Source organism: Anarhichas minor, unplaced genomic scaffold (genome assembly GCF_050575085.1).
Source record: "Anarhichas minor isolate MPS153535 unplaced genomic scaffold, ASM5057508v1 ptg000007l, whole genome shotgun sequence".
Lineage (NCBI taxonomy): Eukaryota > Metazoa > Chordata > Actinopteri > Perciformes > Anarhichadidae > Anarhichas > Anarhichas minor.
This window is the reverse complement of record NW_027466453.1, coordinates 13006680-13023151: the sequence shown is the minus strand read 5'-3', so window position 1 is coordinate 13023151 and position 16472 is coordinate 13006680. Positions and strand designations below refer to the sequence as shown.

The following is a 16472-nucleotide window of genomic DNA, read 5'->3' as shown; positions in this document are numbered from 1 at the left end:
GAGCCGACTGAGGAAATGACCCACAACGGCAGATGGAAACATTTTTACTGCTGTTACATGTTGACAAATAACTAGACAAGTTATGGAAATATTAGTCAGTGTTTAGCAAAGAAGGGGAGGGAGCAGCACTGAGTCACATCAGCATGAAGTGAAGAAGATGCCACATTAGAAATGTGTTGCTATGTGTTGTGTAAAACACACACAAACAAGCACACAAAAGGTGAAATGTATGCTTTATTCTCAGCAGTATGTATTGCCACACAAACATAAAACGAACTAGGCAATATTGTATTCTGTAAATATGCTGAACATTAAATGACAAGTTAAAGAAAAATAAATGAAAAGTTTAGGAAAAATGTTTTTTTTTTTTTTTTATATACAGTTTGTGTAGATTTTTTAAGACAGGGAATTTAAAAAAGTGGAAGAAAGGCAAGAGCAGCTTTAACATACATAAGACGCATAACATGGATACACAAAAGGAATGGAAATGACAAGTGGCTTTGAGGAAAGTGACTTCGGTCCGTGTGATTATTCCACATGTTATACCTGAGTAGTATTCAGATTGTCTTTTCTGCCTTTTTTCAGGACAGACAAAAATTCACATTACAAGAAAAGTGCGAGAAAGAAGACCTTCAACTGTAAGGAAACGCTCGATACGTTGATGCTCTGGAAAATGGAAAATGAAACAAAAACAGACGAGATAATACAAAAATTTCAACTCTTCATACAGGTGGGTTGTAAATATGAACTGCCCACTGTCTTTTGTGGCACTATGAAAGCTCAACATTAGTGCTCCTAAAATAGGCACATCTCCTCAGCATAAATGTGTAAAATACACAACACATCACACATTTAGACAGCTTCAATAATGTTGATTCACCATGACTTCACAACTTCATCCGAGGGACTTAATTATGTAAAGTTTAAGACGGTAGAGAAAAAAAAAAAAACCCGCTCCTTAAGTCTTCATTGTCTCTGTCCTCGCTCCTGCTTGAAGGCCACAATGAACTTCCAGGCTTCAACATACTGGGAGAGGCAGATCTCCGCTGGGAAGTGCTCCTCCACATCAGGGGGGGCGTCCAGGTCTTTGCGCTCCATGTAAGACACCAGTGTGACTTTCAGGCTTTGAAGAGACAAAACTTACACTTTATACACGTGATCACATTAAAACATGCACACACACACACAATATCTACTTTGTTTCAACTAAGAGCGAAAACACAGCTCGCAACAGGCTTTTTCTTCTTCCATTTTTAATGATCTAGCCTTCATTTCAGACACGTTTTTAAGAACTTATAGACACGTGCAATGGTTAGCAAATTACAAATAAATACTGAACATTTTCTTTTACCTCCAGTCAGGCCTGTAGGTGTCGGGTGCATTGGGCTTTTTAAGGACCAGCAACAGGAACTCGTGCATCTCCAGCAGGAAATTGTCAGCGCTGCTCTTGGAAAAGAAGCCAGTCAGCAGCCGGTGCTCGTCCTCACTCAGGGCCTGTTTGTACGTCTCTGACACTTCCACAAATGGATCCTGGAGAACACAGAGGCAATTGGGCAAAATAAAGTATAATGCTGCACTTTTATACACAAGTATTGATTCAGTAAAATGTGACAGATCACTAAAACTGCTACTACGAATAATAATAATAGCATTTACACCTCCGTATCTGTGTACTGATGCCTTACCCTCTTGAGCCGCAGCATATGTTCTGACTTGAGTGAGGCCAGCAGCTGCCACAGAGCCACGCAATGCTTAAGACAGCACATGCTCAGGGCCTGTGAGCAAAACGGGGAGAACATTAAGTTTTATCTCATACCTAGCACCTAAAAAAAAAAAAGAGCCACACCAATTCAAACCATGTTTGTAAAAGTATAGTATGAGAGCACAAAGAAAATGTTGCTCTTTGGTGTCGATTTGGCAAATTGTTTGTGTAAAAAAGTAACAAAATTGACAGTGGAAGTGGGAGAACGGCAACAGAGTAAAATAATCGGTGTCTCAGATAGGCTGACCTTGAGGATATGCGCAGCCATCTGGTTTCCCATCTGCAGCACCTCCTCCAGGTAGCAGGACAGCTGCATGTGAGGCTCTCCCCCGGTCATGGCGAGAAAACCAAGGGCCACTTCCAGCGTGGACAAGGCCTCGCACACCTCGCTGTAGGAGTGCAGCTCCCCCGCCATGGCGAACAGGGTGAGAGTCTGAAGAGGCTCCTGTTGGCACACAGACACCATCATCATCATCATCTCGTATGAGGGGCTTTCTACAGCAACATGTTTAGTATGCTATGTGATGAATGAAAGGTAGTTCCAGGACTGTAGTGTTTGTCAAAACCTACTTGCTGGACTTTTGCTTTTACATCCTTCAGGATAATCTCATAGTTGCGGTCATGTCTGTTCACTAGTGTCGGGATGCCCTGTGGAAAGGGGACAGAGGAATATGGTGTTTTAGCAATTTTCCATACAAAAGAGAAGTCATTTCTGTGCTTTGCTTTTAATTTGCTTACATTGAGAGTGATGAGAGGTTTGCCCTGTAGGAAGCGGGAGACGATCTGTTGCTGGATCTTGGGCAAGTCGTACTCGTGAAGAGTCTCCTGGCCTCTCTCAATGCTGTACTGGGTGTTGGACAGAACCAGGGGCATCAGGTCCCTCTCCAGCTCATACCGAATCACATGCAGGTCAGTCAGATCTGCAGGGCTCACTTTGTAGCTGGGGGAGGGATAAACAACCCAGTCAGTATGTATTATGGGAATATATCTGCAAACATGCTTTTTTCTGCTTTCAACTATTTCTATCTTTGACTATAATGCTATCTTTCTATCCTTTAACAATCTCAGTAAAAGCAACACAACGATGTAGTATATATATAGATATCTATATCTATATATATATATATATTTATATATATATATATGTGGGACAGAAGTTTACACAATGTGCTCTTACAGCCAAACTTATGCAAGTGAGGAAAAATGTGGCATGAGCGCCCCCACCTGGTCTCCTCTCCAGTGTGCTTATCCACACAGTACACCAAGTCATTGTGCAGGGCGATGAGGTAGCTGACAAGGGCCGTAGAGCACAGGCCGGGGCCTTGTCGCCGTGGTAACAGCACCTTGAAGTCACTGTTGTGGTCCAGGTCCTTTTGGCAGAACTCAGCTGGGATCTTGATTTCACCTGAAGGACAAAACATTTCAATTCAAGTCGGATCAAGACGTTGGACGGGCCAGTGTTGGTGTAACAAAGTGTGTTTGTATTTACCGTTAGTGGCCAAAGACACTCTGAGCTGATTCCACGTTGTCAGGAAGATGTGGATGTATTTATCATACCAGGCTTTCAGCGAAACTGCACACACGACAGAAACAAAAAAAAAATTAAAAAAATCATTCCATCATGTATTGTCAACTAGAGACACAGCTTGCAGCACATTGGTTGGACTGACGTGTGGAAGAGATTCAGCTCTTTTAAGAATAATCAATCATTGTCTCCTTCCAGGTTAAAACAACTCATTCCTTGGCAGGCGGGCTTTTAAACTGTACGTCACCTGCTACTCAGCTACTTTACTATGACATTTCCAAGAAAGAGGTAATTAGGAATTGCGTGGAACTTTTTTTATCTCTCGTGTAGAGTGAGTCATACAATTACAAAAAAAAAACAGTTGGGAACCACTGGCGTAAGGCAGTTAAGTTTCTGTACCTGCTTTCTGACCGTTGAGGAATTCGGCAATGGTGCCACAATTCAGCTCAGTGATGTTTTGAAACTTCTTCACCAGATCTCTCTGGAGTGTGAGGATATCAGGAAGGTGCTTCACCACTCGAAACTCTGCTTCCTGAAATTAAAAAGCGTGGTGTGTTCACATAATCGCTTGTTAAATGCTGTTCATGACCTGGTAAAGCAGGTGAAACTTAAGGACAATGTAAGAAAATGTGTTGTGTAAGTAAGTCGGTCTTACAGTTTATATATATATATATATATATATATATATATATCTTTTTTTAACAATGAAGTCAGAGGTCCTTCAACAGAAACAAAAAAAAGTAAATTAATGTTATTTAATTAAGTCTTAATTAATATAAATGTAAGAAATATACAAAGCAAATTATTAACTATTATTGATTCACCACATTATGATTTTCAGTGTTGGTGCCCAAATGAAAGCATAGTTGTTTTCTAAATGTAATGCTGCAAATAATGATACAGTGGTTTCAATTTTCACTACGCTCAGAGTGAAGACGACCCCCCCATAGACCAGAATCTTGTGTTCAGGGAAGACTACAAGACAATCAGAAATGGAGTCGCAAAGGGAGTTATTACATTGGTTAAAATACTTTCCATAACTAAATACGGGGCAAATTACAGCTTGCTAATCACTCGCTGCACGTACAGCTTAAATGCTGGAAGCAAACGGTAATAACTGAAGGTGACTCAGAAGCATTTTTGATCAAATCAGTGCTTCTAGCATCTGGATCTTGGCTGTGAGTTTAGTACTCTGTCAGTGGATGAATCAAACTTAAACTGCGAAAGTGAGGGGGACGACAGGACCTCCAGTGGAAATTACACCCTCGGCTAGATCACTCCTAAAACCATTATGTACTTAAATTTCTTTGAAATAAAGACTTTATGTCTCCTTTTTTTAAATGGCGCAACACTGCAATCGACTGACATTCTGACCCGAGTTTAAGGGAAATGCAACATTTTAAGTCACAAGGAACTCAGTGTACACATGGGCCGCTATGACGCACTGCTCTAGGAGTAACTTCTCCAAAACCTGCTATAAGTAGGACACAGGATTCTTTCGCTGGCTTTCAAAAGTGGACCGCCATGTTTGGTCACTGTTTTCTTACCCTATGCAGAAATCTCCAGAGCACCGGCACGGTTTCTTTGCCATCATTCTGCTCTACAATGTGGGTGAGGCTCAGCAGAGACACTTTCTCCCTGCAGCTCCACACGGCAGACCTGTGGATCAGAGAACTTTGGGGAAGAGAGGCCAAGAAAAGACGAGGATCGCCAAACATGAGCTTCATGATTGGGTTGGCTGAGATGCGAGAGTCCGCCCGGATGAATGCGTTCACTTCCTTCAGCTGTCTATCCAAGTGCTGTGGAAGAGACAAATGACAGAGGAGGATGTGTTACATGCACATATTCTACCAAAATGTTTTGCTGAAATGAAATGACGTGCTCCATTTGTTCCCTTTTAGAACAAATTGTCAAAAAGTATTTCTACCTTCAGCTGAGGTGCGATGATGGCGTTGCTCACTTCCATCTCCCATCCATTTCTAGCCTCTTTGGTGGAGAGCACATTGTCATAAGGAACGGGCCCTGAAAGCAAAGACCAGCTGTGCTTAATAGTAGAAGGTAATCCAGTGAATCTAGAGTTCCATTTTTGGAGGGACAAATTGTAACCTAGACAAGTCTGTCTCAAAGCATTAGAACTTTATTTTTGCTATCATTATGTTACTCAAAAGTTTGGCACAGCACATAATAGTTTAAGAGAAGGTTTGTTGTTCCTTACATGTTTGAGGCTGTTTGGGTTCCTGGAGGCTGCTGATGAGCAGGTGAACGGCGCCGACTGTGTCGTCCGTCCCCTTACCCAGAGATCTGATCAGATGTTTCATGTCCTCTTGCAGGTGAGCAAGTAGAAAAGCAGCTGGGTCAGGGACTGGAGGCTTGATGATGGCAGAGATAGACTAGAAACACAAATAAAGTGGATGACTGACCAGACTTCCCCATATTAAACACAAACAGTATCAAGACCGTTATAACACTAGAAAGATGGAGTTTGTATTGTTTTGTGAGCATTAATTGTTTTTTTAGCTGCACCTAAACACTCAAGAATGTATTGCATGGAGAAAGGATCTCCATTGGAACTGTACTCTTTATTTAAGCTACCTGCGGGTGACTGCAGGCACCCAACACCATGGCCATGTGGGTGAGCATGCGGACCATGGTGAAGGGAACAAGGGAGATGCTCTTTGTGTCCAGCATGTCTGGATTGTCCCTGCGACTGGGGTCGCCGAGGACGTGGCCTCTCTGAGTGCGGTCTCCCCTGTGACAAGACAATTAATACATCAATACAAATATTTCAATTATATTTTTTCTCTCCCAAATGAAGTCAAAGCCTCCTTACTGCAGCTGAACAGCTTGAAATCCCGCCACAGGCAAGTGGTTTACGCCTCCGATTTCAACACGACAGTCCAAACAAAAACTTTTTTCCATGGGCTGGCCGCACTAGGAAAGAAATAGGGTGCAAGAAAATGAATTCTTCAAAGTATGAAAAGAATGCTACAAAAAAGAGACTCATTACAAACTCACTATGAGTCAGACTGAACAGTACATACCTCTCCAATGGTGCAGGGGTGACCATTCGGACAATCTATGGGAAGAGTACATAAAGAATGACTTATATATAATATTTGAAATTTGAGAGTACATTTTTTTATTTGTCTGTTTACTTACAGTACCACTGCACCTGTCCCATAGCTTGATGAGCCACTACTAACATGTCCTCCGGCATGGTGGGCAAGAAGGCTGCCTGTGCAAACAGATAAAAACATTCAATTTGCTTCAAAGAAGAGGAGGCCATGTTGCCATCACTGAAAGCAGCTGACAATATACATACCTGCATGTTGTCAGGTTCCATTGCCAGCTGCTGCAGGGGAGCTAAGATCCCCTGGTTCCCGCAGAGCAAGACAGCAGCCAGGTGGATGGTTAAGTCCACCAGCACAGATTGGGCACCAGAGGCCCCGGGACAAACAACCAGCGACCTGAGTTGGTTGGTCACCAAAGCCGTCGCAAAGGCCTTCATCTGTGGGCTGGCAAGGAATTTGGAGTTCTGGATGTAGGTCGTCAAGGCTTCTAATTGCTGTAGATACAAAGATACATATATATATGGATATGTACTAACACAGACAGAAAAATGCCCAGTAAAGAACCGCATTTTTATGATTGGTTCCCATTCCACAATTGAAAAAAAAAATGGAAGAGTTTATATTAAAAATGTCTGAAAAGCATATCTGGTAAGCTTAATAGTGATGTTTACTCGATATGGACTGACAAGTTTCAGAACAGTTTCTCATTGGTCATTCGGAAAAATGGGTGTAAACAAATATATCAGCTCATAAGGTCCAAATGTAAGGATCTACCTCAGGCTTGGGATGGAAGCTAGCATTGGCTTCTCTGTAGAGAGTGGTGACTTCTCTGTACAGTGCCAACAGAAGATAAACTGCTGCACGCTGTGGTAAGCATCTGCACCCCTACAAAGAAAGAGAGCAACAAGACACCCACGTAAACATACATTCAGAAGTCCTGAGACTTATCAAAAAGAAAGTAACGCAACGTTACCTCACAAGTCTCGTCCAGTCCGTTCACTTTTCCCTCCATAACTGCTTTTGCAACAGCATTTCTGATGGTCTTGTAGTCTTCCCCACACACAAGGTACTGGTCTGTTGGAGTGGCTTCCTCACTCTGGGTGGAATGAAAATTGAACCACACGGTTTAGTTATCGCTGGCATTACATTTTTGATTACAACCTGGCCTTTAGTTGGGCGCTGAAAATCACAATGTGGGTAATCAAACCATTTGCAGCACTTCTTCAGGGAAGAGCCAGCACATCTCGCCCACTTTGAGGAGTTTCAGGACAAACTCCACTCCATGTTGGCTGCAGATCTTCCGGATCAAGTAGACACGATACCAGTCGTTTCCACTGCGCCTACACAAGTTCACCGCACTGGTCAGGAAGGCTGCGGTTCCACTTTGAACAGTCTCTTGAGACTCTGCCGTGATTGAAAAGAGAAGGAAGAATAGCATTTTGGTATTATAAAACACACACCAATCACAAATGTCTTTATATTTTTCAGTAATTGGTACAGTATGTGCAAAAATAATACTATAGAGTTACACACCTGTGGCTCTGAGTTTTTCTGTGATGAAGCTTGCAGCCAAATCCAGGTCCATGCGCACTCTGGCAATCTGCTGCAGATACTCCACAGTGGCTGTTTCAGCAGACTGACCATGTGATTGCAGGTAGTCTGTCAGGAAGGCACTTTCATCCTGCAGACACACCCGTTGGTCTGCAATGGACCTGAACTGCAACCTTTCGAACATGGAGTCCTGGAGAAATGAATAAATATTCTATAAAAGTTGTATCACAAGATACTACAATCCACATGTGCGATTAGCAGATTTGCATTTCATTTATCTTAACAAGTGCTGCTGAACAAAGGAGTTTATTTCCAAATATACAGCTGAGTCAGACTTCACATGTACCTCCAGGCAGTTGATGTACAACAAGTAGAGTTCAGTTTTGTCCGTCTCTTCCAAGATGTGGCTCTTCTCAACTGCCACCAGATGCTGCTGTAGGTAATCTTTAACTTCATCGAAGCTTCAGAAACAGTACAATTCATACAAAAATTAGAAACCCAGCTAAAAAATGTTCAAATCGCACATTAGCAGGTTTTATCCAATGTGCAACCTCACCTGTACTTCAGCAGGAGTTTGAGCACCACTGACCGAACCACTGGATTTTTATCCACCGAGTCATCAAACGGGGAGAGCACCTTTGTCCGAATTTTTGGATTAACTGGAAATAAAACAGACAAAAAAAAAGAAAAAAGGATATTAAGAGCTGACAACATATGTATAACTAGAGACAAGGTTGTGTGAGCATGGTTAGAGCAGTGTCCCACCTCTGACAATGGAAACAGTGTTGGCCTCCACCATGAGAAAGGACAGCAGATGGAGAATGACAGCTGAACAAGGGGGAGCGTTGTCCTTGAAGCACACAGTGGACACCAGGTCAATGAAGAAAGCATTGCACTGCTTCCTGAACTGAGCATGTTGGTTGATGAGAATCCTACAGAAAACGAGACACACAAAAAGCTTTTTGTTAGAACTCAGTACATGCCAGACTCACAGAGCATGAAGTCACCTCGATCCTTTGAAGGAACTAGGATACAGCACAGGGTACATCAAAGGATTTTGTGTGTGTGGAAAAAAAGCACATCATATCAGGAACAAAAACGTAAATCAGTTTCCGTTGTTCTAATCCACATGCAGCTACCAACCTTATGGTATCTGAAGGGACCATGGGGAAGTCTTCGGTAACTGGCTCCATGCAGAGGGGACAGTACATCTGACCAGGGATCAACCACCGTTTGATACAGGCTACACAGTAGATGTGTTCACATGGCAGGTAGAGCGGATCTTGGGGGTCTCCCATACACACTGGGCACACCGTAAGACCGAACCTGGAAAAAACACAAATAGGTGAAGACACAGGGTGGAGGCAAAGTACAGCAGGGGAGATTCTGATGACATGCGAACAATAGAAACCTGAATTTCTACCTGAAGATGCACTCGATGGCTCCATCTTTGCAGGTTTTGAGCAAACCAATTACTGCCTCAAATGACTGCTGAGTTTTGAGGTCTGAATTTTTTTCCAGTATCTATGAGAGAGTGGATGTAGTACATGTTATTTATAGCAGAGGAATCGTTTTGGTTATTGTTGATGCAGTTTTATGGTGATTGGCTGAATTCATAACATTTCTTGTTCGTGCAAAGAACCGAGACCAACCTGGCAAAGCCGTTTTGTATGCTCCAAAACTATAGGTGTCAGCTTCTTCTCCACCTGCTCAATGCCCAACAACATGTGTTCCACAAATAGAGAGAGAGAGAATATCCGATTCCATCCAGCTCTACGAACAGAGAAACACAAACAATTAACCATCCACCTCAATGCAATCTACAGCAGTATCTACTTCTAACGGCCCCACTTGGACCCTTTGAATATATTTAGTTAAGCTCGACTTACTGGACTCTACAGACGATCCCCTTGCTCCTCTCTCCATAGTGTCTCACGCTGTCCTCTGAGCAGATCAACTCAATGGGAACCTGGAGTTTTTTCACCTGTCTGAGCCAGGCTTGTCTTTGGGCATCTGTGTCCAGGAGTGTAGGCTCCAGGTACTCCACACATGCAAAAGCAGCATACACATCGAGTACCTTGGAGACAGGGGGGGAATATTATCACCACACAACACTAAAAAGGTGACGTAAATAACATTGAAGTACCAGACATAATTCAATCTTAAAGCCAAAATCATGCATTCAAATTCAAAAACCTTAAAGTGGAAAATGAAAAGTATTATTTAAAAGACTTAATTAGTCTTAAGAGGCTCACCAGTTCAACCCCGTCTCTAGTATGATGATTCCTCAAGAGGTGCTGGGTCACCTGGGGCTCAATGCAGATCATTCTGGAGAGGTTCTGCAGCCGGTTCTTGAACTCGTGATAGGCAGCATGGACCCATGGAAGAGACATTGCTGTATCTGTGGCATTGAGCTGCAATCGCAGCTCATTGACGCAACAGTTCAGGGCACCACACAGGAGCTAGAAAAGCAAATTATGTGCATTAGTATATACAGTACATGCACACACACACAACATCAAGGAGATGTTGCCTGACAATTGAATGGCTTCAAGAATTACAGAAAAACAACCTGCAGATCTTCCTGACAAGTCACGTTCATTGTCATGGCGATGAAATCCTGAAGGTAGCGTTGGAAAAACTCGGTCTGCATCTCTCGGTCTGCTTTCACGATGTATCGTCCCAGTGGTGTCTTCCAAAATAACTCATCAAACTCTCGGTGAGTGTGGCCTAACAGACATACACATTTAATTAACACAACAACATCATGGTGGTAACATGCTATTTACCGAGAGTACCTGATAACAGGCCATACCTTCATGTTGGAACGCATGAACCCAGAGTTCCTCCAGGTAGTCCTTGATCCTCCAGCTGAAGGGCATGCTGCAGCTCACCTTCCTGTCTTGAGAAATGTAGTTCTGTACAAGGATTGTTCTCGTCTCAGAGCTGTGAAAAGAGAAAATATATATATTTTTTTAAATATGCATGTAACAGTATGTCAACTCTTAGTAATAGTAATTTGGTATCCTTTATGTAAAGTGTAATATCTCCACCACTTACTTGTGGTCCAGTGTTAGGTGTGGGATTTCCAGCAGCTTGTCATTGCCAAAGATATCTAACCACAGCCTCTTGACAAATTCACCACAGTTTCCATCTAGCAGGATGTCCAAGTTTTGGTCGCGGTCAATGACTGAAAGCAGTTGCGCCAAGAGGGGGACGACCACAGCCCGAACACGCTTCCATAAGGTGTGCCTGCCATGATCCCCAAAAAGTTAGCAAAGCTGCGAAAAATATATATATATATATATATACTGTATATATGCAAACACAGACATGTTGTTCTCTGTGGCAGAAGCACTCACCTGAAGGTGCCTCCTTCTTGCAAGGCATCTATGTTTGAGGCCTCCTTAATGACCCAGTTGCTTTTTATGGATGAGAAGGTGTTGCCGTCACGAGTCATCAGCAATGAATGAAGATGCCTCTTCACAATTTGCAGAAATTCAGCTGACAAGAGTAAGATAACATGATGAGCACTGCAACTGCTGAAACAAAACCACTGTAAAAAAGTTGTTGTTTGTACCTTTGACTTCGTCACTGTCACTGAGGAGTGTCAGCAGGATCTCAACTCTCTGAGTACTGCGAATGCCATTTTCCACCTGGTCCCTCAGCATGCCTACTGCACTCTGCACACAGCTCCGCACCAGTGCTGTAGTGTCCACAACGTTATAGCAGCCCTGCAGCAGGAGGATACGCTGGTTTAAGACTTGTGTCACTTGAGAGTGTGTGTGGGGAGAGCCCTTTTTTTCTAAAATTGATGCTAAAATGTTGAATGTTTTATGTGTAGATTTTCAATTTAAGGCAGAAAAAAATATGTATTGCAAATATGTGATTCTCCCACAGTAGCAAATGTTTGATATATTTGTTGTCTGTACTCACATTTTCCTTTGGCTCCGCTTCCTCCTGATCATTCTCAGTATACATGTCCTCGAGCTCCATGGCTGTCGACAACATTTTCGTCATTTAATATCAGAAAAAATGTGAGTTGAGGAAATCATAATTTGTTATCAATTATTCAACTATCACTTACCTTCAGGCTCACTCATCTTTGTTTCAAACATTTGACTGATTGTCATGTTCTGCAAGACTTTGATGTCTGAAACAATGTCTTTTGACCGTCTGAGGTCATCGATGTGAACTGATCTCCAGGGGCCTGTAAACGTTAACATTCCTCAGATTATTCTTCAAACAATGTGATAAAACAAGTTAAAAAACACTAGCTGTGGTAGCGTTACCTCCATGAAAGCCGACGTAGGAGGTCCCTCCTTCCACTCTTGGCAGTCTGGTGATAAAGTAGACAAACACCCTGCTTCCTGTGCGCTCCTGAGCTATCTTGTTGATTTCATTTATGGATGAATACCTAAAAGTGGACAGTAAAAAAACTCAATATGGCAAAACCACACAGTGGAGGTGCATACCCAACAGAGAGGACACTTTAGACCTACTTTGCAGATGCAATGAGATTTGAACTGTGAGAGGCTTCATCAAAATCACACTGAATGAGGAGGATCTTGTTGCAGGGTCCGGTTTTACTTCTTTCATTTTCAGCAGTGAGGAAGTTCCTACAAGAAAGCAGAGAATTGATCTTTAGACTGAGATTATACTTAAAGATTTAAGTGTAGCTAAGTATATGCTTGCTAATAATTATTTAACAAACCTGATCTTTTTCAGGTAGGAGTGCTCTGTGTCAAACTGCTGGAGTGAGAGAAGCTCAACACTATGCAACACTTGCTCTAGTGGTTCCAGGTCAGATGCTGTCAGAAGTCTGGAGAATGTTGTCACCTATGTTTTAAAATTACAATTAAAAGACATTAATACTTAACACTTACAGCTTTTGGGATATATTTGAAACTGGTATAACAGCTTTAAGGTTACCTCTGTGAAGGAGGAGTAGCAGTGGACTTCCTGCATTGTGTGAGCAAGTATGAAGTCAGCTAAACAGCTGTTATCCTGCTTTTCAAAGTAGACCTCGGCAAGATGTTCACTCTCCACTTTGGGAAGGCCTGTGCAGTCCAACCGCACAACCGAGTCTGGTGTGGCGCATCTGAGCAGTATGAGTTTAGCCTCATCCAGTATTCTCCTCTCAGGATCTGAGATCTCCGTGCTGTCCTTCTGCTTCTCGATCACTTGAAGTACCACAGACGCACATGTATCTGAGTGGTAGCCTATGAAGACATCTGCCGGTTGGTACTGGTAAGTCTGAGCCACTGCTGCATGTTGACTGCCGAGACACACAAAAAGTCTCAACCATTTTTCCAAATCATCCACCATCGTCTTCTGCTCAGTCTTAAGGACAGTGTGGATGTCCAGGTAGTGTTTCTCCAGCCTGTTGATGAGAGGTATTGGGAACTGTTTGTAGACCACCTCTCTTTCCTCAATGACAATTAGCCGGAAGTCTTTGTGCACCCGGCATTTCACTCGATGGGTTCCCAGTCCAAGGTCCACATATTTCTGTCCTCCCAAGCAGACATAGTATTGGTTGAGGGCATCGTAGAGACTTTCATAGAGGTTCTGCAAGTTGAGGAGCACAACTGTTTGACCGGTCTCCATGCAGATCTTTACTCTGTTGATGTTGCGGCAGATCTGGGTATACTCTTGGTCTTTTGGGAAACTGGATCCAAAGATTATTTCTGGCTGACCACTTTCGGAAAAGAATGTTTGCTGCAGGATCTGCAGGGCTGCATAGTTTTTTGTTAGCACCAGCAGGTACCGACATTCTTCTTCTTGGCCAACTGACTGAATGTTTTCTCTCACAAACTCAATGGCACTGATGTTCTCCACGTTGGGTGCAATGTTCAGACTTTTGGTGAAGACGGTAACTGCATCCACATCATCCCTTCCACTGAAATTTCTCAACACTGCCTTCACGATTTCTTCTGCAGTGGGTTTCCTTTGAGAAGCTTTGGCCACAGCAAAAATCATCTTAATCAAGCTGTAATAGTCCCGTAGACCAAAAAAGCCTTTGCCTTCTTTGTGGCAGATTTCCAAGTAGGCTTTTGCAAAGGGTTGGAAGAAACCACTGACCTTCTCCAAAACCATTGCATTAGAATTGCATATGCCTTTAGCACTCTTGATGAGTTCCTTCTCATCAGGGTCACCGCGGGAGACAGAAATGCCTCTGTTCATCTTTGCAGGGTCTAAAGCCCAGTTGGAGATGCCAATGAATCCAACCTTTTTGTGAGGTTGTGGCTCATCATCAATGCATCCCTCCTCTAGCAGTGGATGAAGGGTTTTCAGTGGCATCTTTGGAGAGTCCTCAGCCAGCCCAATCTCATCAAGAACCACTACTGAAATGTACTCGTCCAGGTTCTTTCCTTCCTGAAAGCGTCCGCATTGCTTGAATGTATTAATGATGCCTTCTGGCGTTGAGTGAGGGCTACACTGGAAGGACACCAAGTGGATTTGTTTAAGCTTTTTGTAGAGATCAGAATGAGCAGCTTGGCCCTGCATTGCATCTGCCACCAGAGTTTTGGAAAGAGATTTTGAACTTCCAGGTTTTCCAACTAGGAAGAGAGGGATTCTTAGCTCAATACAGAGAACCATCATGAAGACATTCTCTTTGAGGGCACCGTTTCTTGCAATAGTATCCCCCATTGGAACACCGTTCAGAAGTAAATCCTGCATGAGTGAGATTTCCTGCATTACCTTTACTGGGGTGTATGCTGGTGGTAGGCTTTTGCTGATGATCTGTCTGTATTTATCCTTTTTTTCTAGGCAGGCATGGTAGCACACTCCTATGGCCATGACTAGAGACCAGAGCACTGGGTCTCTGACGTCAGGGCGTCTGTGATGCCTCTCAGCTATTTGGTTACGCTCAAATTCTTCAAGCTCTGCAAACAACATGACGTGGTTGTTGTAGAACCAAACAAAAGACTGCATGCAGCGTTCGACATCTCTCAAGCTGACAAAGCTGCATTCATTCTTTCTTGTCCGCATGTACTTCTGTGAAGCTGAAAGGACATCTGTGATCCACTTGTTGTACATTTGATCGATTGCTTGGTTTGTAACCACTCTTTGCACAATTTGCTGGATGTAGATTTTCTCTGCGTCATCATTTAACTGTCCAAAGTCCCACACCAGAGGAATCATACTTGGTGGTAATGCTTGAACTCGATAGACTAACTGGCGGAGAGGGATGGACCCAAGCTTTTCATCTGTCTCTTCAGCTCCAACTCTGTACCCAAGGCCAGCAGATTCTAACCTCCGAATCATCTTATCTGTGTGCTTTCTGTAGGGGTTGCATGCTGCGATGACCCTTAACCCACAGTTGGGTGTCAAGCTTTCTCCCTTGACTGTCTTGTCACAGAGGACCTCCTTAATGCTGCTGATGGCCTCTGTAGTGTTGGCCTCATCAAAGAAGAGAACAGAGTCAAATCCATAGTCCTGCTGGTTAACAGAAGCAATGTCTTCTGCTTCTCTAACTTTGGTGTAAATCATCTCCGAAGTTGTCCCTCCATGTACCTTGACCAGTTTCATGTTCTCAGTGGCCACTCCACTCCTCCGCAACTCGCAAAGGAATTTGATGAGCCTCGTCTTGCCACACCCCGTCTCTCCCATAATAATGACAGGGATGCCACACCTGAACCGCATATGGATTGCCAGCATCTTTAGTATGTTGTCAGTTGTAAGCTCATATGTTTCATCAGGATCAAGAGGCCACTGGATACCGAGAACATTGCAGATTCTCTCTATTTTTTCCCCTCTTGGAAGGCCATCAAAGTTGATGTTGAAAGGGACTCTCTGAAGCTTTAGGCCTTCATACAATACCTTTGTCATGACATTCTTTTTTATCACCCTTCCAGAGATGGGCTCAATGGCATCAACAGAGTTCTGTTCATTGGGCAGAAGATGGAAACCAATGAAGGTCATGGACACATGGTCATCGTTAAAGAAGATGTATGGATGTGGTTCTGTTTCCCATCTCTTTCTGATCAGAAAAGGAGCCAGGTCTTCATCTTTGACACCAGTCAAGTCCATCTGCACTCTGCCAGTACTCTGGTCCGAGATGCTGAGTGATGGAGTGGCAAAGTCCTTTGCCATCAGAATCATGAAGTCCACCACAAAGGTTTTGAATCCAGTCAGCGTATCTCCAGTGAACGTGGCATCACAAAAAACAGATGTCTCACAGTCTTTCAGTTGAAGGTTAAGGAACCATGCAAAATGTCTCAGTTCTGCCCAGGATGGGTCCATCATTCCACAGTACATGAGAAGCATCTGAAGACACTCTACATGTGACCCTTCAACATCCTGATATCTGAACACATCAAGATCACTGTGGTTATGAAACCGTGTGAGATACTGATATGGCCGCTGAAAGGCTTCACTCCTGAATTCTTCATCATCCATCAGTGGGTCGTCAGTGCTTACAATGGTAGGATCTTCTTGCTTCCTCATCTCTAGCATTAGCACCTCTTTGGGTGATTGGCAGAAAACTTTTGGAAACGCATCCGTGAATGTGCTGTTCACAGTTTGAGCCTATGTAGAAAACATAGGGTAAGCAACAATT

At 43.2% G+C, this 16472-nt stretch overlaps 1 protein-coding gene across 2 annotated transcripts in view; it reads right to left on the bottom strand.

The window, feature by feature from the left end:
- Positions 1 to 216: 216 nt before the first annotated feature.
- Positions 217 to 16472, bottom strand: part of LOC142944801 (E3 ubiquitin-protein ligase rnf213-alpha-like) — a 30400-nt gene continuing 14144 nt past the window's right edge. For both annotated transcript variants that reach the window (XM_076085937.1, XM_076085938.1), the window contains 40 exons: positions 12842 to 16441; positions 12624 to 12748; positions 12412 to 12528; positions 12202 to 12326; positions 11997 to 12119; positions 11846 to 11907; positions 11490 to 11643; positions 11272 to 11413; positions 10970 to 11161; positions 10725 to 10855; positions 10482 to 10639; positions 10165 to 10371; positions 9799 to 9986; positions 9562 to 9682; positions 9333 to 9433; positions 9053 to 9235; positions 8675 to 8841; positions 8466 to 8568; positions 8256 to 8370; positions 7892 to 8099; positions 7566 to 7762; positions 7332 to 7454; positions 7133 to 7243; positions 6610 to 6852; positions 6447 to 6522; positions 6329 to 6363; positions 6118 to 6218; positions 5880 to 6036; positions 5503 to 5677; positions 5215 to 5309; positions 4835 to 5086; positions 3687 to 3819; positions 3252 to 3335; positions 2987 to 3167; positions 2501 to 2702; positions 2333 to 2410; positions 2010 to 2207; positions 1686 to 1775; positions 1352 to 1530; positions 217 to 1123 (listed from right to left, as the gene is read on the bottom strand). In XM_076085937.1, the coding sequence (XP_075942052.1) occupies positions 967 to 1123; positions 1352 to 1530; positions 1686 to 1775; positions 2010 to 2207; positions 2333 to 2410; positions 2501 to 2702; positions 2987 to 3167; positions 3252 to 3335; positions 3687 to 3819; positions 4835 to 5086; positions 5215 to 5309; positions 5503 to 5677; positions 5880 to 6036; positions 6118 to 6218; positions 6329 to 6363; positions 6447 to 6522; positions 6610 to 6852; positions 7133 to 7243; positions 7332 to 7454; positions 7566 to 7762; positions 7892 to 8099; positions 8256 to 8370; positions 8466 to 8568; positions 8675 to 8841; positions 9053 to 9235; positions 9333 to 9433; positions 9562 to 9682; positions 9799 to 9986; positions 10165 to 10371; positions 10482 to 10639; positions 10725 to 10855; positions 10970 to 11161; positions 11272 to 11413; positions 11490 to 11643; positions 11846 to 11907; positions 11997 to 12119; positions 12202 to 12326; positions 12412 to 12528; positions 12624 to 12748; positions 12842 to 16441 (9189 nt within the window). In that variant the 3' untranslated portion in view covers positions 217 to 966. The remainder of the gene's footprint in view (positions 1124 to 1351; positions 1531 to 1685; positions 1776 to 2009; positions 2208 to 2332; positions 2411 to 2500; positions 2703 to 2986; positions 3168 to 3251; positions 3336 to 3686; positions 3820 to 4834; positions 5087 to 5214; positions 5310 to 5502; positions 5678 to 5879; positions 6037 to 6117; positions 6219 to 6328; positions 6364 to 6446; positions 6523 to 6609; positions 6853 to 7132; positions 7244 to 7331; positions 7455 to 7565; positions 7763 to 7891; positions 8100 to 8255; positions 8371 to 8465; positions 8569 to 8674; positions 8842 to 9052; positions 9236 to 9332; positions 9434 to 9561; positions 9683 to 9798; positions 9987 to 10164; positions 10372 to 10481; positions 10640 to 10724; positions 10856 to 10969; positions 11162 to 11271; positions 11414 to 11489; positions 11644 to 11845; positions 11908 to 11996; positions 12120 to 12201; positions 12327 to 12411; positions 12529 to 12623; positions 12749 to 12841; positions 16442 to 16472) is intronic.